At 46.8% G+C, this 23,295-nt stretch overlaps 1 protein-coding gene across 3 annotated transcripts in view; it reads left to right on the top strand.

The window, feature by feature from the left end:
• MYO16 (myosin XVI) overlaps positions 1-23,295 on the top strand; it is a 3,167,675-nt gene that overhangs the window by 2,724,149 nt on the left and 420,231 nt on the right. For all 3 annotated transcript variants that reach the window (XM_069636567.1, XM_069636564.1, XM_069636566.1), the window contains exon 29: positions 12,050-12,146. In XM_069636567.1, the coding sequence (XP_069492668.1) occupies positions 12,050-12,146 (97 nt within the window). The remainder of the gene's footprint in view (positions 1-12,049; positions 12,147-23,295) is intronic.

The raw sequence follows: 23,295 nt of genomic DNA, 5'->3' as shown, positions 1-23,295 counted from the left end.
CGGTGCCGCGTCCCAGGCCGCAGCTGCCGGGAGGAGGTCCAAGAGGCGGAGGTTGGAGTTGGACTCCTCGGCAGCAGAAGAGGCAGCTGGGACCCCACAGGGCCCAACAGGGGAAGATGGCACGGAGTCATCCAGGTTGGTGGGGGGTTTGGTGGAGGAGGGGGCCGCGCAAGCACCAGAGACGGGGTCTGGAGGTTGGGATCCCACTGGTGCTAGTGGTGCAGTGCAGGACCAGGGACAGGAGGCAGCACAGGCGGCCGCGGAGGTGCCTGTGTGCAATCCTGTCCCCGATCCTGTCCCTGCATCATCTTGCACCAGCAGGGATGCCTACGTCCAGACCCGTTTTCAGGCAGGGGATGAGCTGACGTCAACTGGCCTTCCTCTGCCTGCGGACGTGGCCATCCAGGTCCGGGTTGAGCCTGTCCTGGCTGGTGTGGCGTTGCGTCAACGGGCCATGCGAGGTGACCTGCAGTCTTTTCATGGAGAGACTGCACATCATCTCGAATGGCTCGTTGACCACGTCAGCCTGCTGGGACAGGTCACCCAGGCCGGGTTCCTCCGTCTGATGGGGCTTGCTCCGACCCCCTCCTCAACTGGACCCCCTATGCGCCAGTCGTCCTCTGTGCCATCTTCCCACCCATCAGTCACCTGGGTGCCCTGTGGAGCTGCCTCTGACGGTGCGGCCAGGCTGGTGGAGGAGGCATCCCTGCCACAGTCGGGAGTCGGAGGTCCAGCAGGGGTGGCCACATCAACAAGTGCACCCCAACCGGCGGAGGATGTGCAGGCAGCAGGAGGCAGTGCACGGGCAGAGGCAGAGCAGCAGCAGCAGCAACATGGTGGGAGACATGAAGGCTCGGGGCTTTCGACATCGGAGGGGCAGGCATCGGCCGGAGGGCAGGGGGACCCAGGACAGAGAGTGTCTTCCGTGTGGCAGCGGTTGGGCCACGCCATATGTGCGGAGCGGCGGCGGGCGGAAGAGGCGCGGCTCACAATGGTCAGGATGGAGAACTCCATGCGGAGGGCCCTGAGGCGGGCCGAGTGCCTCGAGGCAATCCGCAGGGGGTTGGAGGAGGACACGGCGTCGTCCCTGCGGACCCTCGGGGCCATGGAACTGGACCGCCTCCGGGACATCGAACAGGAGTTCGATGATGCCCTGGCCCGGGACACCACGGAGTGAGCCGCTGGACTTGCCCACCGCCTTTGTATATAGTTCTTTAGTTTTAGGTTTCCTTTCTTTCTTATTATGATTTGGAGTCGACAGACACTGCTCCACTTTTTGTATATAGTTGATTTTTAGGTAGGTTTTTTAGTAGGTTTCCTTTGTTCAGTTTGGCTCATGGACCCTTGGTATTTTTGTACATAGTTCTTTATTGCATGGAGATTTTTTTACATTTGACTTTGGACAAAATTTTTTGGGATTCGGATTTCCAGTTTTGTGTTTTTATACAGACATGCAGGTTTTTTTTTCTCATTCACATTGTAGTTTGTTTTCTTTCTTTAGCATTCTTTATTTTTTTAAATACAATTTTGTTTCCATACTTCACTGTGTGGTATCATCTCATTGGTTTCATGCATGTCATGTTGTGTGTTTTCCCATTCAATTGCAACCATTGTGTGTGACGGACATGGGTTCATTAGCTTATTGAACATTGGGGGTGTAACATGTGATTTCCATTTCCATGTGGGTGAATTGGTTACTTGGTAGGGCTTTTTGGCTGTGGAGGCTGACCATTACGCACATGATTGGGGATTGTGAGGACCTGGTGGGGGCTGCCCATGGTGGCAGGGGGGTGGGGGTGGTGGGAGACATGAGTGGGTGCCTGGTGGAGGGTGACCCTGGATTCTGGGGGGTGGGGGTGCAGGGGGACATGAGTGGGGGCCTGGTGGAGGCTACCCCTGGATGCTGGGGGGTGGGGGTGCAGGGGGACATGAGTGGGGGCCTGGTGGAGGCTGCCCCTGCACTGCCGGGGGGTGGGGGTGGTGGGAGACATGACTGGGTGCCTGGTGGAGGGTGACCCTGGATGCTGGGGGGTGGGGGTGCAGGGGGACATGAGTGGGGGCCTGGTGGAGGCTGCCCCTGGATGCTGGGGGGTGGGGGTGCAGGGGACATGAGTGGGGGCCTGGTGGAGGCTGCCCCGCTCTGCCGGGGGGTGGGGGTGGTGGGAGACATGAGTGGGGGCCTGGTGGAGGCTGCCCCTGCACTGCCGGGGGGTGGGGGTGGTGGGAGACATGAGTGGGGGCCTGGTGGAGGGTGACCCTGGATGCTAGGGGGTGGGGGTGCAGGGGGACATGAGTGGGGGCCTGGTGGAGGGTGACCCTGGATGCTGGGGGGTGGGGGTGGTGGGAGACATGAGTGGGGGCCTGGTGGAGGCTGCCCCTGCACTGCCGGGGGGTGGGGGTGGTGGGAGACATGAGTGGGGGCCTGGTGGAGGCTGCCCCTGCACTGCCGGGGGGTGGGGGTGGTGGGAGACATGAGTGGGTGCCTGGTGGAGGGTTACCCTGGATGCTGGTGGGTGGGGGCGCAGGGGGACATGAGTGGGGGCCTGGTGGAGGCTGCCCCTGCACTGCTGGGGGGTGGGGGTGGTGGGAGACATGGGTGGGGGCCTGGTGGAGGCTTCCCCTGGTGGCTGGGGGGTGGTGGTAGACATGCATTGTTGATCAGTAGTGCAAGGTGACATGTGGGTTGGCTGGGGGGCATGCCCATGGTGGATGGGCTGCCTGTGGGACATGAGCATGGGTGCAGGGTATTCCCCCGTCCGTGGTGTGGGCTGCCTGCAGGGTCCGTGGAGGTTGTGGAGCGTACACCTGGGAGGGCCCACACGGCCAATTCACGTGTGGTACTCCCCAGAACCCCTGATATACACATACCCTGCTGAAATCGTGTGTGGAACTTCCCGCGCACCCCTGAAATACACATACCTTGCTGAAATCGCGTGTGGAAATTCCCATGCACCCCTGAAATACACGTACCCTGCTCGCACTGGCCCAATCGCGTGTGGAACTTCCCGCGCACCCCTGAAATACACATACCTTGCTCGCACTGGGCCAATCGCGTGTGGAACTTCCCGTGCACCCCTGAAATACACATACCTTGCTCGCACTGGGCCAATCGCGTGTGGAACTTCCCGCGCACCCCTGAAATACATGTACCCTGCTGAAATCGCGTGTGGAACTTCCCGCGCACCCCTGAAATACACATACCTTGCTGAAATCGCGTGTGGAACTTCCCGCGCACCCCTGAAATACACGTACCCTGCTCGCACTGGCCCAATCGCGTGTGGAACTTTCCGCGCACCCCTGAAATACACATACCTTGCTCGCACTGGGCCATTCACGTGTGGAACTTCCCGCGCACCCATGAAATACATGTACCCTGCTGAAATCGCGTGGGGAACTTCCCGCGCACCCCTGAAATACACATACCTTGCTGAAATCACGTGTGGAACTTCCCGCTCACCCCTGAAATACACGTACCCTGCTCGCACTGGCCCAATCGCGTGTGGAACTTCCCGCGCACCCCTGAAATACACATACCTTGCTCGCACTGGGCCAATCGCGTGTGGAACTTCCCGCGCACCCCTGAAATACACGTACCCTGCTGACATCGCGTGTGGAACTTCCCGTGCACCCCTGAAATACACATACCTTGCTGAAATCGCGTGTGGAAATTCCTTCGCACCCCTGAAATACACGTACCCTGCTCGCACTGGCCCAATCGCGTGTGGAACTTCCCGCGCACCCCTGAAATACACATACCTTGCTCGCACTGGGCCATTCGCGTGTGGAACTTCCCGCGCACCCCTGAAATACACATACCTTGCTCGCACTGGGCCAATCGCGTGTGGAACTTCCCGCGCACCCCTGAAATACACGTACCCTGCTGAAATCGCGTGTGGAACTTCCCGCGCACCCCTGAAATACACATACCTTGCTGAAATCGCGTGTGGAACTTCCCGCGCACCCCTGAAATACACGTACCCTGCTCGCACTGGCTCAATCGCGTGTGGAACTTCCCGCGCACCCCTGAAATACACATACCTTGCTCGCACTGGGCCAATCGCGTGTGGAACTTCCCGCGCACCCCTGAAATACACGTACCCTGCTGAAATCGCGTGTGGAACTTCCTGCGCACCCCTGAAATACACATACCTTGCTGAAATCGCATGTGGAACTTCCCGCGCACCCCTGAAATACACGTACCCTGCTCGCACTGGCCCAATCGCGTGTGGAACTTCCCGCGCACCCCTGAAATACACATACCTTGCTCGCACTGGGCCAATCGCGTGTGGAACTTCCCGCGCACACCTGAAATACACGTACCCTGCTGACATCGCGTGTGGAACTTCCCGCGCACCCCTGAAATACACATACCTTGCTGAAATCGCGTGTGGAACTTCCCGTGCACCCCTGAAATACACGTACCCTGCTCGCACTTGCCCAATCGCGTGTGGAACTTCCAGCGCACCCCTGAAATACACATACCTTGCTCGCACTGGGCCAATCGCGTGTGGAACTTCCCGCGCACCCCTGAAATACACGTACCCTGCTGACATCGCGTGTGGAACTTCCCGCGCACCCCTGAAATACACATACCTTGCTGAAATCGCGTGTGGAACTTCCCGCGCACCCCTGAAACACCCGTACCCTGCTCGCACTGGCCCAATCGCGTGTGGAACTTCCCGCGCACCCCTGAAATCCACGTACCCGGCCAAATCGCATGTGAGACTTCCCGCGCACCCCGGTATACACGCACACGTATTTTTTGTCAGCGGGTGTCCGTGTTTGTGGGTACCCCTTTGCACGTTATTTGTCCTGGAGGGCCACAGTATAGGACATTCATCATGGCAGTATATAGGTGCTATTTGTTGGCGCACCTTTTGGCGCACATTTCTTACAGCCGCAGAGACGCTACCGCCTGCTTTCTTGTGGCGGTCGTGTTTGTGCCTGTGCGCTGGTTTGAGCGTGTGCTTTTTTGCCCTATTCTATTCCATGAATACGTGTTGTAGGCGAGCGTGTGGGCGTTCCGCGCACTTGTGCCCTGTACTTCCCCCGTGACGCCCACGTTTTGGAAAGTTGTTCCCCATTCCGAGTGTTACGCCCGTGTTCCGCCTACTTTTTTTGCGTGCGCCGCGCTATGTGCGAATTTCGCTGTGGCCTGTGCGATTTTCGCTGTGACCTGGCGCACGCTGTTAGATGGCCTGTGCGCCAACGTGCGCCGCGCACTTTTTTATCGCACATCCGCTGGTTTTCTCGCGTACGGACTTCCATGAATCGATGTGCGCTGCTTTTCGTGCGATTTTCGCACTTGCACTGCGATTTTTGCTATTCCACTGCGATTCGCACGTTTTTGCCCACTTGCGCCGCGCTAATTATTCCATGAATCGGCCTGTAAGTCTGTGGAAAAAAAGAACAACAGGCTGCTGCTGGAAGACTTTATAAAACCTGTAGTGCTGCAGGTGTAATCGTCTGGTGCATACATCCTCCTCATTCAGTCTTGTAGCACTGTATGATGTGTTGAGCAATTCTGTGATTCAGACTTGCTGGGGTCTCCACACTTCTGCCTTCACAATCTGTAATGCAGCCAACCTCACATTCTCATGTATCCACTCATCCACTCATACCTAGACACAGTCTTCCAAAGCCCACTTATGCATGTATGCTTCCATATGCCTATCATATGATCTCAAGCATTTATCCATTACACTTCTTCAAAATCTGGCATTCATCCCTCCAATACCATGCCCTTACACATCTATCTATCATTCAATAATCAATCCTCACATTTGTATTAAAGTATCCACTTCCCCTTCTTTTCCTTAAACATATTCCCATCTGCCAATATGTATGTTCCTCTTTCACAAAAAAACACCCAAATATATTGCCTTTGTCAATGCTTGTTTTCCTATTATTTTCACTGTTCTCTTCTTCCCCTACCATGAGCTTTAAATCCTCATTGTTAACCCTACCCCTTCCTGTCAGCATGGTGAATTTCCGATGGGAATGTTGACAAAGTGATATTTGGGTAAATTACATCAATCAGTTATTCAAGATGAGTGAATACCCACTGACAATATATCAATGCATCTCTGGCTTCATAGAGGCCAAACGAAAGTTATTATAGCCTTAGCACCTGCATTTGGGGGAGCATTATTGGGCGTTAGGTGCCTTGGAATCCTGACTTGACATCCTGGGCCAATCACGAGTGTTAAGAAGTGCTTTTCAAGGCATCTCTGAAGTTTTGGCTGCAAGAGGCAGCCTCCTGGCACTGCAGAGTGTATAGAGAAGCTGCAAGTGTGCAGCTGGGAAATCTGGCATGTGCCACAGTGGGGCACCGAGGAGGAGGCAGCCAGTGAGGGCTAAGCCAGTACTTTGCCGGGTGGCAAGGGGTCCCTAGGAAATAGCCGATGGCAGGAGAGTTACTGGTCCGGGAAGGGGGATAAGCAACAATGCTACAAAGAGAGAGTGTTCTGCTTGATCCCACTGGACAAAAACTAAAATTATGAGAAATCACCAGCAGATAATAAATACAAAGACATTTCTCAGAACCCTTGATAGGCTGAGCTAATCAGAAGTTCCTCAAAGTTGTTCGAAAGAAGTATTAAAGCCTGCACCAGAGATCTCTACTCTGTGGTATGTGACCAACATCCACGTTACTGGTTCTGAATCCAAGGTGAAGGCCTCTACCGAAGGTGAAGAAGTTCAGCTATCCCACAGGAGAGACTGATAGCAAGGGCTGCTCCAGTTCCAATAGAGCCTGGGCAAGGGGATAATATGGCAGTTCAGGGCTTCTGTAACACAGCTTGCCAATGTCTCCTTGACAAGTGCCCACTGTGAATACATCACACAAATAAGTTGGGCATATAGGCTTTACAGGTGATGGGAGTCTCTATGTATAGCTTGCTGATTGGCTAGAGAACTGGAAGCTGTCAGAACAGCAAAAGAAAGGTATAGAATGCAGGGTTTTTCTGGGACAGAATCTTAATTCCAAACTGTCTGATTCTCTAAAGTGAAGAAAATATGTTTTAATTAAGGGGCGGGACTACTGACGTATGACCTTGACCTTTTGTCACGTTTATACTGAAAGGGGGCATGGCCACTGTGAAGATACTGGTGGCGGGTGCCTGTACTTCCGCTCTCTATATGGTAGAGGAGAGGCAGAGAGGACCCCAGCCAAGATTCTCAAGCGGTAGCAATGGACGAGCAATCAAGGCCTAGTTTCTCAGGAGGTGATGCAGGCTGGTTCTTAAGTACAGTGTAGTCCCCAAACCCCCACAAAGGAATGTGCACACACTGTATTACTGAAAACACAGTCTTTATATAATTAATATTCAAAGGTATGTACACTGTCACAATAAATCACTTTGTGCTCGGGAAAATCAACAATGGTAAATATCTACAATTCTAAAGTGGTACCACTAATATTATTAGATCTCATTAAAGTGCACCCATAGCAATGTAAAAATGTCACACAGATCAATAAAGAGGAAACCAGCAATAGAGAGGAAGGAAAGCAGGATGGTTGAAACAATAGGCAGAGTACTGATTCAGCTACTTAACTACAGTTCTGTGTGGAGATCCCCCCACCTGGGCAACCTGTAAAATAAGATATATAGAACAAGCCCAGTCCATATATTGTTCAATAGTCTTATTCCCTCCTATAATGTTTTTACCCCCCCAATGTGCCTGGTGGAGTAGAGTTCTTCGAAGAGGCATCGACAGATCCTTCTTGAGTGACCCCCTTTAAAGCAGGAGTCACGGATCGTCGAGAGGCGTTGAGGAAGGTGAACTTGGCGTTCGGCGTTGGGGAATCGACGACCGTTCTTGGGTCGTCAAATGTCCGACGGTGAACAGGGTAGAACGGCATCGATGAGGCGGCAGCTTCAATCCGAGCGGTGCTCGTCGACGATGGAGTGTTGGCGTCCTGCAAGGAAGAGGCGTGCGGGCACCTTGGTGATAATAGTTCTGGACCGCAAAAAATTTAAAGAACTGTGGCCCAGCAAGGGCGTCGTGTCGTTGAAGTCTTTGTGGTCGTGAGGTGGGGGGAAACCCACCGGCGGATTCTCCTCGGTGCGTTGGTCGTCCTCGACTTTCTCTGGCGGGATAAAAGTGGTCGACGGCGCAGACATGGGAGTCCTTCAATTCGAATGTTCTTACGCAAAGGAGCGGGCGGCTCCGGTCATCGGCGGCATGGCGTCAAGCGGTCCCCACGGCTGGGCAACACAACTTCGACGGGCCTCCAGCGGTTACACAAACCTGCAAACCCTGGTCGACAGCAATAGACCTCAACAGCGGCGAAGTCCGGGTGCTTTGCTTCGTTGTCCTCAGCGGTCCCGTCTCTGGTTGGCAGCCTTTCGAGGGTCTGACTTCCAGGGAGCTTTGGCGAAGGTTAGCGGTGCTCGATGGTCCCTCGGAGCACGGGAAGAGGGCACCTTACCAGGTCCTCTCTCGGATCAGTCTTCGATGGATTCGGCAGCTTTCAGATCGGTCAAAGCAAATGCAACAGCAAGTCTTCTTCTTCCAGCTGGGTGTCGAGGATCAGCAGTTCTAGTTACTCTTAAAGTGTAGACACAGCTTCTGAACGCTTCTGAACAATTTCCAGTGGTGAGAGGTCCCCAGATATACTATTCTGTCTCTCATCAACACTGCTGGGTCACTCTCAGCAGCCAATCATACAGAAGGGCATTCATGCAGTCAGTCGGCCAATCAGGCACACAGTGCATTCAGGCCATCCTCCTCCCTCTCAGACACTCACAACAAGGAATGTGGATTGGGACAAGTACCCAGCCATTCAACACTACACACTGCATTCAGGCCAGTTTCGGGCAGGGCTGTCTCAGTCTTTGTCTCTCATGCCAGAAACCAGACAACCACAACAAGAAGTGCATATTGGTCACACACTCCATTCACCCAGGTCCCACCCACAGGAGGTACCCATAACATACAGTCACTGGGAAGGCTCCAGCTAGTCTGGCCGGGCCTTCACAACAACACCATATATGGAACTTCCACCCAACAGCCAGTCAGGGGGAAGGGACAGAGTCAGGGCTTCCCAGGACTTTGGGAAAACAAGGTAACAGGCAATAGAAAGCAAGAGGCCACAGGGGCCATCTTGTTTTCTATCAGGAATCAACTGATTCCACTGGCAGGGCCTGGGTATCCCAAAATGGAGGACACCCAGAGCACCTGTCAAATTCAGCATGGAGCTGCCACTAGCCCATACCCTGCTCTGTGGGCCACCCACAGGTGCGCAAAAACATACACTAGGGGCACAGGGTTGTACCCCCATCCATGGGTGCCATAAGGGTATCCGATGGGTCTGTACACCAAACCAAAAACAGGAAGAGCTGCACTGCCAGGAGTCCCACATGGACTCCTGGGCAGAAAATAATACAGAACACAAATGAAAAAAGGACTACAGGACAAGGACAGGGAGGCCCTGTCCCTCCAATGCATTTCCAGCATCACAGCCACCTGTCACATTATGCTAACCACAACCCTTTTTGAGTTTGATGGAAGGTATCCCTCTATATTACTTACCTAACATACGAACAGAGACTTATATATGCAGACCAATGTTGTATGTCTCGTACATCAAATCTTAGTCTACAAAGGGGGTTCTTTTTTAGAGAATACAAATCGAACGTTTTGTTAACACGCCACCTCTGGCAGGCTAGGAATGGCGTTGTACAGTATTAGACTGCACCTATATGCCAGTGGATACCTGTTAGACACGGAATCAGCTAAGTCTTTGGCAGACTATAGCTTTAATTCCTAGTGGATAAAATAGAGATCAAGGGGAAGAATGGGGCCTAAAGGAAGTGTATTTGAAGTCAAAACATGTTAGTCTAGTAATGTTTTATATATATTGTTTGTGTCAAAACTGTACTTCAGTCAAATGCATTTCTAGCAAGGTAATTAATGTCCAGTACTTAAAGGCCTGCATGTTTATTTGTTTAATAATTTAACCAGATTAGCTACATATGTTTGATTAGAGGTTCCTTATGCAGATTATTTTATATTTACATTTGGCTTTCTCATCTGTCAACTTTTCCAGTGTTTCAATACGTTTTTGAGATATAAGCCACCCAGAAATTCTTATTCGCATTGGAAAGAAACATAACCATAATTATAGGGATGCTATCGCCGACCATCTGATATATAAATATCTATACATATATATTATTTATATTTTATTTTTACAGGTTCCGCAATAGTGCTCCCTATATATATTTAAATATTTTTTTAAAAATGTGCATTCACAATTAAAGCCCTGGAGTGCACTCTGCTAGTGTGACACAAGGAGGCTTCCGTTGTAAGGAAACATTGAAAGAGACAGGGGGACATCCACTGAAAGCCTATATCCACCCAAGGCAGCCCTGCCGCGGGCAAATGAGTGTCAGAGTCTCTAACACGAACAGTGACAGATGTACACTGAAGCAGCACACCCACTAAAGCACACTGCTGCAAAACATGTGTTACAGTGTCACCTACAGACGCCGTTCCAACACATCTCTGTCAAATTGCTACACTCAGGAAAGGCTGTTTTTGTTTGTTTTGTTGTTTGTATACTTGTTTAACAGTTCCTATAACTGCGAGCTGTGGCACCTGGCGCAGAACGGGGTTACGTGTCAACAGATGTCATATTTTAGGTGCCTAGTCGGTTGTGACACCATATGATAAACCAGCCGCCGCCCCCCCACACCCTTTCAATATTGTGTTTTTTGTAGCTAGAACGTACCTTATTTCGCCACGATACACATTTTACAAGGGATGATGTTTCAGTGGGGATGGTTAAATATGTTTAAATGTGTGACTTTATGAGGGTAGATTGAAGTTTCTTACTTCCAAAGGTAGTCTGGTCTGTCTGTTCCCTTCCTTTTTGTTGGGCTGAAAGCTTTATATGGATGTATATCTTTTGAGAATATTTTGAAACACTATGTGCCACCCACAAACACAGCGATTACATGCAATTCTGCTGCCCATTTTCTGAGCCCTCAAAATAATAGAAAGTATGCATATTACTTTCTTAAACGTGTACGTTTTTAACACTGGCTAGTATCAACTTTTGTATTTTGATTATGTATGAAAAATAGGTCGATATGATGATAAAGATGGATTTATATTAGAAAATAAATACAAACCGCATTAAATAGGAATTATCGGGCTTGAATAAATATCAAGAGCAAATATGCTCTTTCAAAAAAGGTTTTGGGTTTGGTGAATGACACTAGTCCGTGCGCTCGACCCCCTTGTTTTTTGGTTTTGTCTTTTGTAGTCTATTGCTTGCTTTATGACTGTGTCCACGCTATGTGGTGGTCATTGGCTGCATGGCTACATAGAGACCAACATCCACCTGTTGGGTGGATAATTTTAGGATAAAGATAGTATTTTTCTGTGTAGACCTCTGCACATTCGTCTATACGTTAATTGTATACTCAAATTTGGCAATAATTTGCTATTGTACACTGTTTAGTGAGTAACAAGTAATTTAGTTTTAATTCAGTTGTTTACAGTTGTTTCACATTACTTTCACATCAACCAGATTGTCAAAGTCAATATAAATCTCGTTGATGTGAAAGTAATGTGAAACAACTGTAAACAAGTGAGGAATAATGTCCTTCCTCTAAGTAACAATGGAGACATGTTTTTAAAAACAAGTGTTTGCACAAAAGATATAATTTGCGGAGTGCTTCCACCCCAATTTGAAACGTGCTAGAAGCTGCTGAGAACTCAATACTTGCTTCTGAATGGTGTAGACCTGGAATGGATTGTAAAGGTTGGAACTGGCGGAGAGAATATATTCTGAAAAAATAAGGTCCAGGAAATGTTAATCAAAATGTTGATCATATTTTTAAAAGTTCGTAATAATCTAACAACATACAAAAAATACAAAAATTAAAAAAGGAATGGATTGCCAGCCTTTTAGGTCAGCATGCATTTCTGCTCTACTACCGCTCATCCATCGAATGCAAGGCCTCCATCTATCCATTCCCAATCACCATGATCCAAGGCTAAAGCTGCAAATATAAAATATCCTATTTCCTTCCAGATTGGAGTCCGAAAAGTGTTCTTGAAATACTGGCAAGCGGAACACCTGAATGAATTAAGCCTTCAGCTCAGGAGGAAAATTATAACCTGCCAAAAAGGTAATAACACCAGCAAAGGGGTATGTGAGGTGTTTTCTTAACATTAAAAAACATGATTTCATTGTTTGCTCCATTTTATCCATGGTTGATAATAACCAGTTGCATATATATAAAGATGATCTATTATTGCAATTTACCGAAATGAAAAGTACCACATTTACTGCTTCCAAGCCCACATGAGATAGTTGATATGGGAGCAACAGCTTCATGACAGTAGGGGCCTGTGTTTCCGCTGAGAGGTGCCTGAATCCTTGGAAGGGAGACACAAGATGAAAGATATGTCTCATTGGGTACCCTACTCTCCATCCTGCCCACCACACAAGTCAGATCATGGACAACAGCTAGGTTATGCGTGGGAATGGTGCACCTCAAAGCAATGTAATCATTCCTGCATTCCTTCTGCTGGTCGAGTGCCTATACAATGGCCCACCCACTGCTTGCTGTCAACAGGTGAAGCCCAATTACGCAAGGGACAGGGCACTGAATGATTGATGAAGGAAAATGCTTAACTTTTAGACTCCAACCATTCCAACCATTCCTTCTAAGCACACCTCCAAATCCTACATCCAACACGCCCCAAAATCCGAAAGGGTATGAGGTGGGTAAATAAGCTGGAGATGCTATGGGCAGCCACACTGCTACTCTTTCAACCCTCGAAATGAAAGGGTTGCATGGATGATGTCTCCTTGCTGGCACTCATTGATGCATCATACACATTGTCTTGCCCTTGAGTAATATTGCATTGCAGCGCATATGAAAATTGCTGGTTTGACAAGCCAAACAGATGGTCAACTTTGGCATAATGCAACACTGCAGTGATGAACAAAATTGTGTTTAGTCGTGCTAGCATGTCTCTGCCACATAGTTCTGTTTTGGTCGTTGTCAGTGCACTATTGTACATGTTTATGCTGATGGACTTTACTTCTTTCTTTTTATCTATGCGTTTCTATGACAGTGGCATTGTGTACATTTAACTCTTTTTTTAATTGACTGAGACATTTCAAGGATCCAAGGATCAGTGCAGTGAGGTAGGTTGCGGACAAAAGTCAAGGTTTAACACTTATGGGTTCCCATGATATATTAGGTCTGGCGAAAGAGAACACGCTCTCAATCAGCCTATTGGAGATACATATTTAGAGGGAGGCCAGATGTTATGTCACGCATGATGCTTGTATCCAGCAGAAAGATCTGTTCCAGCAGCAGACACTTTTTGGAAGCACTAGGGAAGAGCTTTGTGAATCATGTTTTTAAAATCATGATTCCCTGCTGGTTGATAAATTGATGTGTTTTCTGCTGGAGTGTTCTATCACAGTGTATGTGTTGCATTATTATTATTATTATTATTATTATTATTATTATTATTATTATTATTATTATTATTATTATTATTATTATTATTATCATTGCGTTAGGCTGCCTATTTTTGTTGGGTCAATCTACATAAGACCAGCATTCCCAATCCAAAAAGGCCAATATAGCCTGAGAAAACTCAACAGTGCCCCTTAAGGAGATCCAGAAGCCACAGCTAGAGAATACATACCAGGGGGTGTGAGCAGACCTGCGAAGGAGTTGTGGGCTTGTCTCATTTTATTTGAATTATGTCAATGTTAACAAAAATGTAAATCATGTTTTAGGGCCATATATTTGTTTGCGACGGCCACGGATCCAGTAGTGGAGTCAGTCATTTTTTAAACACATTTCTTTGAGAGAGTGCATTTAATCTCACCCAAACCCACCTCCATACTTTTTTTTTTATTAAGGCTCAAAAGACTGCGAACGTGTTCAACGGTTCATTCATTCCTACCTGACCCATCAATAAAGAGGTTACATTTCTGCAAAGATCCAAAGGCGACATTAAACTGCGAGTGAGACAATGGCAATAAAACCACTTTATTTCGAAACATTGGATCTACCCTCATCCTCACAAATAGCCACCCAAGCCTTCACTAATTCTCTTTATTTCTTTTTTCAGGAAAATATTGAGACATCAATCTGGCAATTTCTAGTCTTCCCAGATGTTTAGCTCTTCCTATCACATCCCCAGAAACAAATGCCCTCTATCCCTCCTTCCCACTGATTTCTCAATCAGCTCTTTTGTCACTTATAAAGAGCATGAAATACTCCCCTGACCTTCTCTAAACCTGCCAATAAGGACAATAGTGTCACTCTTGCGCCAGCCTCAACTGCATTCATGAACATCTCCTTTCAATATGGCATATTTTCTCAGATTCTAAAGAAAACGTAGTGTATCCCCTAAAGAAGCCCATGCTGATAGCAATCTGCCCACCCATTACTGTCCTATCGCCAACTAAGTCTTCATTGGCAAAAATCTTAAAACGGTAGGCACTAGTGACCTACAGAATGTTGCTGAGACTCACAGCCTGTGGAATGATCGCCAATCTAGCTTAGGAATAGTCAGAAGCACTGAAACTGCACTTGTTTTCAGGTGGGGCGAGATTCTGTAATCTCTTGCTACCAATTTCCCTACTATCCTCATTCTATTGGATCTATCAAGGGGCTTTTCATTCTGTTAACAACTCAACTCTTCCCCACTGCTTGGAAACATAATTTGGCATGTCTTGCTCTGTTATCTTCCTGCTCTCATCTTTCTTGTCCTACTGTGACATCCAAGTCAAATGAGGTCCTTTCCTCTTCCCTCTCCAGCTTTGTCATCATATATTGTGGCATCCCTCATTTATCCATATTATTCCCCAGGTAATTTAAGACCTGCATGGACCTCCTGAAAAACACATTACCCCTTACAAGCCCTTGTTTAACCCAAAGTGTATGGCACTCAGATTGTCTTCAGTCTGTAGACGCCTGCACTTGCACAGCATCACATTTCACACAGTCTGCTCCAGATTCAAGATTGGATGACAAATGCTGGGCTTGATTTTCTCAAAGAAAGAGATAATTTATTTAGACAACTCCATCACTGCTTCCCTCAATTTGACCTGGTTATCTTTCCTTGGTTCCCTTCTCACCGCCATTACCTCAGCCATAAACCTATGTACATTTTTAATAATCACTTGTCCTTTATGTTGCACATCAAGAACTCCCCAAGAAATCCTATTTCCAATAGCATTCTAGGAAGTGCATCCTCACACTTCTTAACATGGATCCAGATCAAGTTTGGCATTCAAACAGCCTTTTTTAACAACTACAAGTGACATAGAATAAAGAATCATCCGAGAGCCACAAACCTTGGGATAAAATAACACGGGCACTGCTTGACCTTCATTATCGTGATACACTTTGTAATTATTCTGCCTTATTCAAGGTGGTAACTCGAACAATGTTTACCTGTACATAAGGCAGAAAGTAAGATAATACCATCCTATAAGCCACCTGGAATCATCATACAAAACATGCATTATTGCTACTTTCAAGAAAAACAGAATTAGAGGCAGAATTCAGATGTAGCAGGATCGTGCCTCTGAAATGGGGTACATGTGACAGTCAGAGAAATAGCCAATCACCTCTACCGCTGTATAAAACAGAAGACATTTATATTCAGGAAATCCTGCAACATTGTCTGCAGACCCTTATCATGACAAGGTCCTCCCATTTGGTAAACCCACCCAGGAATTCCTGTACTGTCTTAATCCAGTTACATATTGTTCTCTTAGCTTACGTCATGTAATATTTGGCACTTCTATGGTTCTAAGCCCAGCTCATGTTTCTAAGCACTTTGTGCACTAACCACAGTTGTGGGGCTAACTTCTTCTCCTTCTTCATATTCGTAGCACTTGTGATGTGCTCTTAACCCAGATTTCATCTACCTCCTCTCTTCCCTCTATTTGCACTTTACAGGTGGGAATGTTCCTTGACAGTGTGAACAATCAAATGCACGTTCCCTCTCACTTTGCTCTGGGTGTGCTAAAAAACAGCTTTGGCTGTGTTTGGCACCTCATAAACAACCTAATAAAATAAAACAATTATATTGTCATCTCTCCCAATCTAACTTTACTATTTAATCCTCATTTATGGTAAGCTAAGCAACCATAACTCGCACCACCAATGTGCACTGCTAAGACTAACACCCAGGACATGAAATATGACATCCTCAAGTGTGGGAAACCTGGCATGTATTCTTTTGGGACTACTTCCATGAGGCGCCACACCAAATTGGCCCACCGGAGTGCTTTAAGAAAGGCAATACCTTTCTCAGGTAAAAACAGGTTGACTTCCTGCAACCCCATCATCTTCATCTGCTCCTGTCATCACAATGGATACTCCTTTAGGGCAGAGGATCCCAGTGGCGGCTTTGCAGCCCATACAGAATGCTGTTGACCCTTAGCTTTCATAGGTCACAGTGCTATGCATGTACTGTGAATCACTGATCTGTAGAGGGGAGGAGTTTCGGAGTGCATGCTTTTGTTTGTTTGTTTGTTTATTTGATAATGCGCACCAAACCCATTAGGTAGCCGGGCGCAAGAGGTCAAGACAGCTTAAACTTGGTTACATAATATTTACAAAGAAGCATATAATATAAAAAAACAGTTGAAGATAGCAAGTTAAGAGACAAGCAGCAGAGACAAGCCTGGAAGGTAAGCTAACAGTCATTTGTTTGTAGCCATTTAATTATATTGAGTCTAAATTTAGGATATGGTTGTTCCTTTCTGAGGGCGTGCGGTAGTGCGTTCCAAGTTTGTGCTACGATAACTGGGAAGCTAGATCCTGCCGCTGTGGCACGTTTAAATTTAGGCATTTCCAGGGTGTGGGCATTGGCTGTTCTCGTTGGGCGTGTGGACGATCTTCTATTTATCCTTTCAGCAAGGTAGGGTGGGGCCAAGCTGTTTAAGCATTTGGAAGTGAGGGAGGCTGTTTTTAGAAGTATCCTGTCAGATATTTTTAGCCAATGAACCTCTCTTCTAGCATCAAAGATGTGTTCTCTCCTAGGGATATTCAGTGCTGCTCTTAGGGCATTATTTTGCATTATTTGTATTTTGTTGATGATATTTTTGTTAGCACCTGAGTAGAGAGCGTTACAATAGTCTAATCTCAACATTACAAGGGCATTGGCGAGGGTGATGCAACTCGAGGTAGAGAGGAATGTTCTGCAAGCTCGGATAAGCTTACAGGTGTAAGCTCTGGAGGATGAGAGTGAGTTGACTTGTTTCTTCAGTGAGAGAGTGGCATCAAGATAGAAGCCTAGTGTTTTGACCACTGGCATCACCTTGATGAGATTGTTGTCGATATTGAAGGTGGTATAGTTAGGGCTAAGTTTTTTTATGTTAGTTTCGGAGCCTAGGATTAGTATCTCAGTTTTTTCGTCATTTAGGCAGAGGCCATGTGATGCCATCCATGCCTGAATGAGGAGGTATATTCTGTTTACTAAGGCTGTGTCCTCCAAAAAGTTGCCCGATAGGGGAATGAGGATCTGGTATCATCTGCAGAATTTGTGTAGGTGATACCTAGTCTGTCCAATTTGTCGAACAAAGGCTTAGTAAATTTGTTAAACATAGTGGGTGAGACACAGGAGCCTTGGGGTACTCCGCAGGAGATTTGAGTAGGGTCAGCAGCCGTTAGTGGGGAAAAGACTTGCATTGTCCTGTTGGCCAGGAAGGACTGGACCCAAGCTATGGCTTCCCCAGAGAAGTGCGCCGCCGACCTAAGACGGTTACATATAACTGCATGATTCACTAGGTCGAACGCTGCAGAGAGGTCCAGGAGAAGTAGCATAGCTGTTTGTCCCTCGTTCTTCAACTCGTCAATTTGAGTCTTAAGCTCTAGCAAGGCAGTTTTTGTGCCGTGGAGTGGGCGGAAGCCAGACTGTCGTGATCCTAGTAGATGATTAGCTTCTAGGTATTCCTGAATTTGAATATAGGCCACTCTATCAATAATTGTAAGTAGAAAAGGGACAGTGGTAATGGGTCTATAATTGGTGGGGATGGTAGGGTCTAGTGATTGTTTTTTGAGCAGGGGAAGGACCCAGGATTCTTTGAGGTTATTGGGTACAGTATTGGTTTTAAAGGAAGCGTTTATGAGCTTGGAGATAAATGGGGCAAAGGCTCTAGCCACATCCTTTATAATTTGTGCCGGGCAACTGTCGCCCTTGAAATTTGATGGTTTTAGGGAGAGAATGATTTTTTCAGTGTTGAGAATAGAGATATCTTTAAAGGTAAATGGAGTAGTTGTGTTACAAACTGTGTCAGGGGATGGTTGTTGCTCAGAAGGGGGTAGAGAGGCTTTTTTAATAGCTATTTTCTGTTGGAGTGTAGTGATTTTGTTTAGGAGGGCTTTTTGAATTGGAGTGCACTATGGCTTGTCCTTCGGGACAGTGTCTGCCGGGAGAGTTGGGGCTTCCATTTCGCGGAGGATGGAGAACAGTTCTTTAGTATTGGAACTGGCTTTTTGCAATTCTATCATTGAATATATATTTTTTTTGTGTTGGTTATTTCTTTTTTGTAGTGTTTGGAAAGTTCTGTTAATTTAGCCTTATTGACAGTAGTCGGGGAATGGCGCCAGATCGTTTGCAGATTTCTTTTCTCTAATCTCAACTCTTTAAGTTGAGGTGTGAACCATGCGTTGAGGTGGGATTTTTGTCTAGCTTTGCGCATTTTTAGTGGGGCGGTGCAATCCAGGGCATGGGACATGGCTGTATTGAAGATTTCCACTAAAGATTTAGGGTCAGCATTATTGTTAACGTTATTCAAAGAAGGGAGGAGGTGCGGGAGTAACTTTTCTGCTGTGATGTCCTTTTTGCTTCTTGTGGGGAGTGGGGGTGCCATCTCAATGGTTTTAGGACTAAGGAGGTCGAGTGTGGCTGAGAATGTAATGAGGTGATGGTCGGACCATAATTGTGGAACATTATCTGTAATAATTATGTTACAGTTCGAGTCAGCCACCCAATCCAAAGTTCTACCTTTGATGTGGGTGGGGGATAGGACTTTTTGTATTAGTCCATGATCTTTTAGAAGTGCAGCTATAGCTTGGGTGTGTTTGTTTCCAGCCTCATTGAAGTTGAGGTTGAAATCCCCCAGTAGCAAGGATTGTGAGTGGTTTTTAGTGTTGCTAGTTATGATATCTGTAAGGTCCTCCTCAAAGGTTCCTAATGGGCCAGGAGGTCTGTATATCAGGTGGATCATTAAAGTACGATTGTTAGATAGGGGAAGTTTAGCCGTAAGGACTTCGCATGAGGGGCATGTAGTTGGAGTGGCAAGTCTGATGGAAAGGCTAGTTTTGGCAATGATTGCTAGGCCACCACCGCAAGAGTTAGGCCTATCCACTCTGATAATCTGGTAGCCCTCGGGTATTGCTATCAAGAGGGCAGGACCTGCCGCATCATGGAGCCAAGTTTCAGTTACGGCTAGTAGGTCTAGGTTCTCATTGTGTAATGTGTCTGCGATTTCAGAGGCATGGGCTACTAGGGATCTGGCGTTGATAAGTGATCCCGCTAGGGATAGTGTGCCTTTATTTGTAGGGTAGGGGGGAAGTTTGATTTCAGGTGTATTGGGATTAGCAAAATTTCTTTTGACTATATCGGATGTAGTCCGGTTATTAGGAGTGGTTAACACTGTACGGTTGTTGGTATTTTTAGGATCATAGAGCCGGGATAGTCTAGATCTGAGTCTCATGTTTCTATCCAGAGGAGGGCGCGTTAGGGGGGTGGCTAGAGCCATAGTGACTAGGAAGCTAAGTGTAAGTACTAAAGGTAGGGTTTTCAGGTTGTGAAGCATGTTCAGGGCTATGCCGTGGGGGGTCTCAAATGGTGTTTTGGCTCAGGTGAGAATCACACAGGTTAGTGTTGATTGTACAACAATTGCACTAGTGGGTTAGGTAGGCAGAAAGGTTGCACAGGTAGGCTAATGTCAATTGCACAGGTAGGCTGATATCAATTGTGCATGTAGGCTAATATCAATTGCACGGGTAGGCCAGTATCAGTTGCACAGGTAGGCTAATATCAATTGCGCACAGGTAGGCTAATGTCAATTGCACAGGTAGGCCAGTATCAGTTGCACAGGTAGGCCAGTATCAGTTGCACAGGTAGGCTAATATCAATTGCACAGGTAGGCTAATATCAATTGCACACAGGTATGCTAATATCAATTGCACAGGTAGGCCAGTATCAGTTGCACAGGTAGGCTAATATCAATTGCACAGGTAGGCCAGTATCAGTTGCACAAGTAGGCTAATATCAATTGCACAAGTAGGCCAGTATCACGATGACTTTGATGGGGCAGGTAGGGGACATTCTGTCTATGCCGGGAGCATACTATGTGCTGGCGTTTAGGTATTATAGTTTAGGTGGCAGATATATTCAGTATTATGTCTAGAGCACTAATGCCTAAGACACTAATGACTGGGGGTTGCAGTGGGCTAACATTCAATACATTTAAATTGTAGAGATGCTAACATTCAATACATTTAAATTGTAGAGATGCAGTGAGGAAATTCAAACATGCTGGCATTTAGATTCGAATTTGGCGTAGGGGCCTAAAGCATTAGTGACTGGAGAGCACAAAAGAAGGCTAACACACTAATGACTGAGGGGTACAGTAGGCTAACATTCAGTACATTTAAATTGTAGAAATGCAGTAAGGGTGTTCAAACATGCTGGCATCTAGATTGAAATTTAGCACAGGGGGCCTAAACATTAGTGACTGGAGAGCACAAGAAAGGGCTAGCGCGCTAATGACTGAGGGGTATAGTAGGCTAATATGAAATACCTTTAAATTGTAAAGATGCAGTGAGGATGTTCTAGCATGCTGGCATCTAGATTTGAATTTAGCACAAACGGTCTAAAACGCTAGTAACTGTAGATAGAAGCATAGTGGGCTATTTCAACATATAGCAATCTTGGCAGTGGCACAATAGGCTATTTCAGTATGTGCCGAGCTAGGTTCAAGCACAGTAGGCTATTTCAACATATAGCATTCTTGGCAAAGGCACAGTGGGCTATTTCAGCAAGTAACAAACTAGAGTATCGGCAGAGTCTGGCAGTGAGCATCTGTGGCGGACGTCTGCATTCAGTAATGAAAGTAAGTAAACATGATGCTGGAATGTGGAATGTGTTCCGTTTGTATAGCGTCAGCAGCTAAGAGCACCATTAGGTAGATAGTAAGCATACACCAATCGTGTCATGTATCAGTGTGATTCACATGCTTAGGGCCACGTGTCAAACTGCAATATGAAGCAGAGAGGGCGCATTTGAGAAATAAGGATAAAATGGAGGAGACATTTACAACAAGGAAAAAATAGTTACCGTGATGATACCATAGTTAGTCGGTAAGTTAGGACTGGAAATGTAATTTATTCATATCGGAATCTGGTACCGTGTGGGTAAAGTGAGTCAACGTACTAGAATGGAGGAGCCACTTTACAAAAGTTCGCTACTTTCCACGCAGACAGTGGACGATGGGACGAGGTGGCTAGTTTTCACAGATGGTATGACAATGGGCAGAAGTTCTGGCTGAGGTCTGAACGGCTCCGGACAGGCTGGGACAGGTGATGGCCTTGCGAGTGTGGGCCTTTCTGGAGGTGGGCAGGTTCACGCCTCCGGTGGCTGATTGGCTTCTTGGTGCCAGCTGGCGCCAATCAGGGATAAGAGCATGCAGACTGGCACATTTCGGGAATGGCAGATAATACGGCGGCCATCTTAAAGGGGAGATTGCCTCGTGTAAGGCAATGGTGGCCGATTCTGTAATGCTTCTTCATTAAAGGCGCTTCTCAGATGACAGCTCTTTTAGATGTTATTGATGCAGCATTCAGCATGCAGCATAATGTGGAGCATTCTGATGGTAGATTACCGCGCGGGTGCGCTAAGAGTAATCTTGGCTTTGAAAATCGTAGGCTGGTGCAGAGCCATATGGCTTACCTCTACATTATGCCAGGAAAGGTGGGGAGCGGGTTGCTGCTCCGGCAACATGTGGAGCTCCTGCTCCTCCTGGGGCCTTCTGCAGCTGTGCAGGCTGGGACAGGTGATGGCCTTGCGAGCGTGGGCCTTTCTGGAGGTGGGCCGGCTCACACCTCCGGTGGCTGATTGGCTTCTTGGTAGCCAGCTGGTGCCAATCAGGGATAAGAGCATGGTGTAAATTTACAAAAGCATGCTTTTGGGACCAAGCCGCCGCTCCTGCTGCAAATTTGGTCAAAATCTGTTCCACTATATCTTGAATGTGTGAATTTTTCTAATGTTATCCAAGTAGACAGTGTTGTTACAAACAATCTGATTTGCCCTTACCGGGTACTTAGCATCCATACAAGGTACTATCAAGAGTCTATCTTTTTAATGGCCATCAAGGAAAGGGAGAAGAGACTATATGTAGTCCCATCTCCCATTCCATGGAGGCCATCTTCCTTGTTTAGTTTTTGTTCTACTGTTTTAAATGGCCATCATTGAAAGGTTGAACTGACTTCATATCCCGTTCCATGGTGAACATCTTTTTTTAGTTGCGAAATTCCAGAGTGTCTTCAAATGAATAAAGACACTATTAGTACCACGGGATGAAGTGGATGACGATTTCTGACGGATTCATTGCAATAGAAATAAATTAGCCTGAGAAGGTGTCTCGCTCATCCAGGTGGTACTGCTGGAGATAGGAACAGCAATATCTGTAGACACTTCATGAAAAGCCTCCTTTCTGAACCTCTTTAGCATTTCTAATAACTCTTCCTAAGCTTTCTGATGGATCATTAGAAGCTTCATGTATTAGTATTTTCTTGCACAATATTACACATATTCAAATGTTCAACTGGTCCAAAAATATAAAATAACAAAAAGGAAAACTCTAAAAAGACAATGCCACAAAAAATTAAGCTGGCTCACTGAAACTCTCTAGTATTTCTAATAACTTTTCAAATAGAGTGTTCCAATGCTGCAGGTGTTTGAAAACTCTGGCTGTTACTAGAAGTACCTTTAATGGATGAGGTTGATTCTGCACAACCACCGCTCACAGTTACAGTGAAGACATAAGACCACATATAAGCCAAAAAAGACTGCAGTCCGAGTAACAAAATTATTGAGGTATTAACTTGTCCCAACCCTCCCACAGCTACTCATTGGTGGCATAGATCACAGATAACTCTCATAACTTAGACATGTCAGACAGTAAAACTGGAGCATGTGGAGTTGACACTGCTGCCAAAGTCGAGGGTTCATTAACTGTTCCTGGCGTCACACTGATGGAATCACCTACTGGACGTGATG

Source organism: Ambystoma mexicanum, chromosome 7p (genome assembly GCF_040938575.1).
Source record: "Ambystoma mexicanum isolate Mex_15411 chromosome 7p, UKY_AmexF1_1, whole genome shotgun sequence".
NCBI lineage: Eukaryota > Metazoa > Chordata > Amphibia > Caudata > Ambystomatidae > Ambystoma > Ambystoma mexicanum.
Note: the sequence above shows the minus strand (reverse complement) of the source record. Positions and strands in the feature narration are given on the sequence as shown.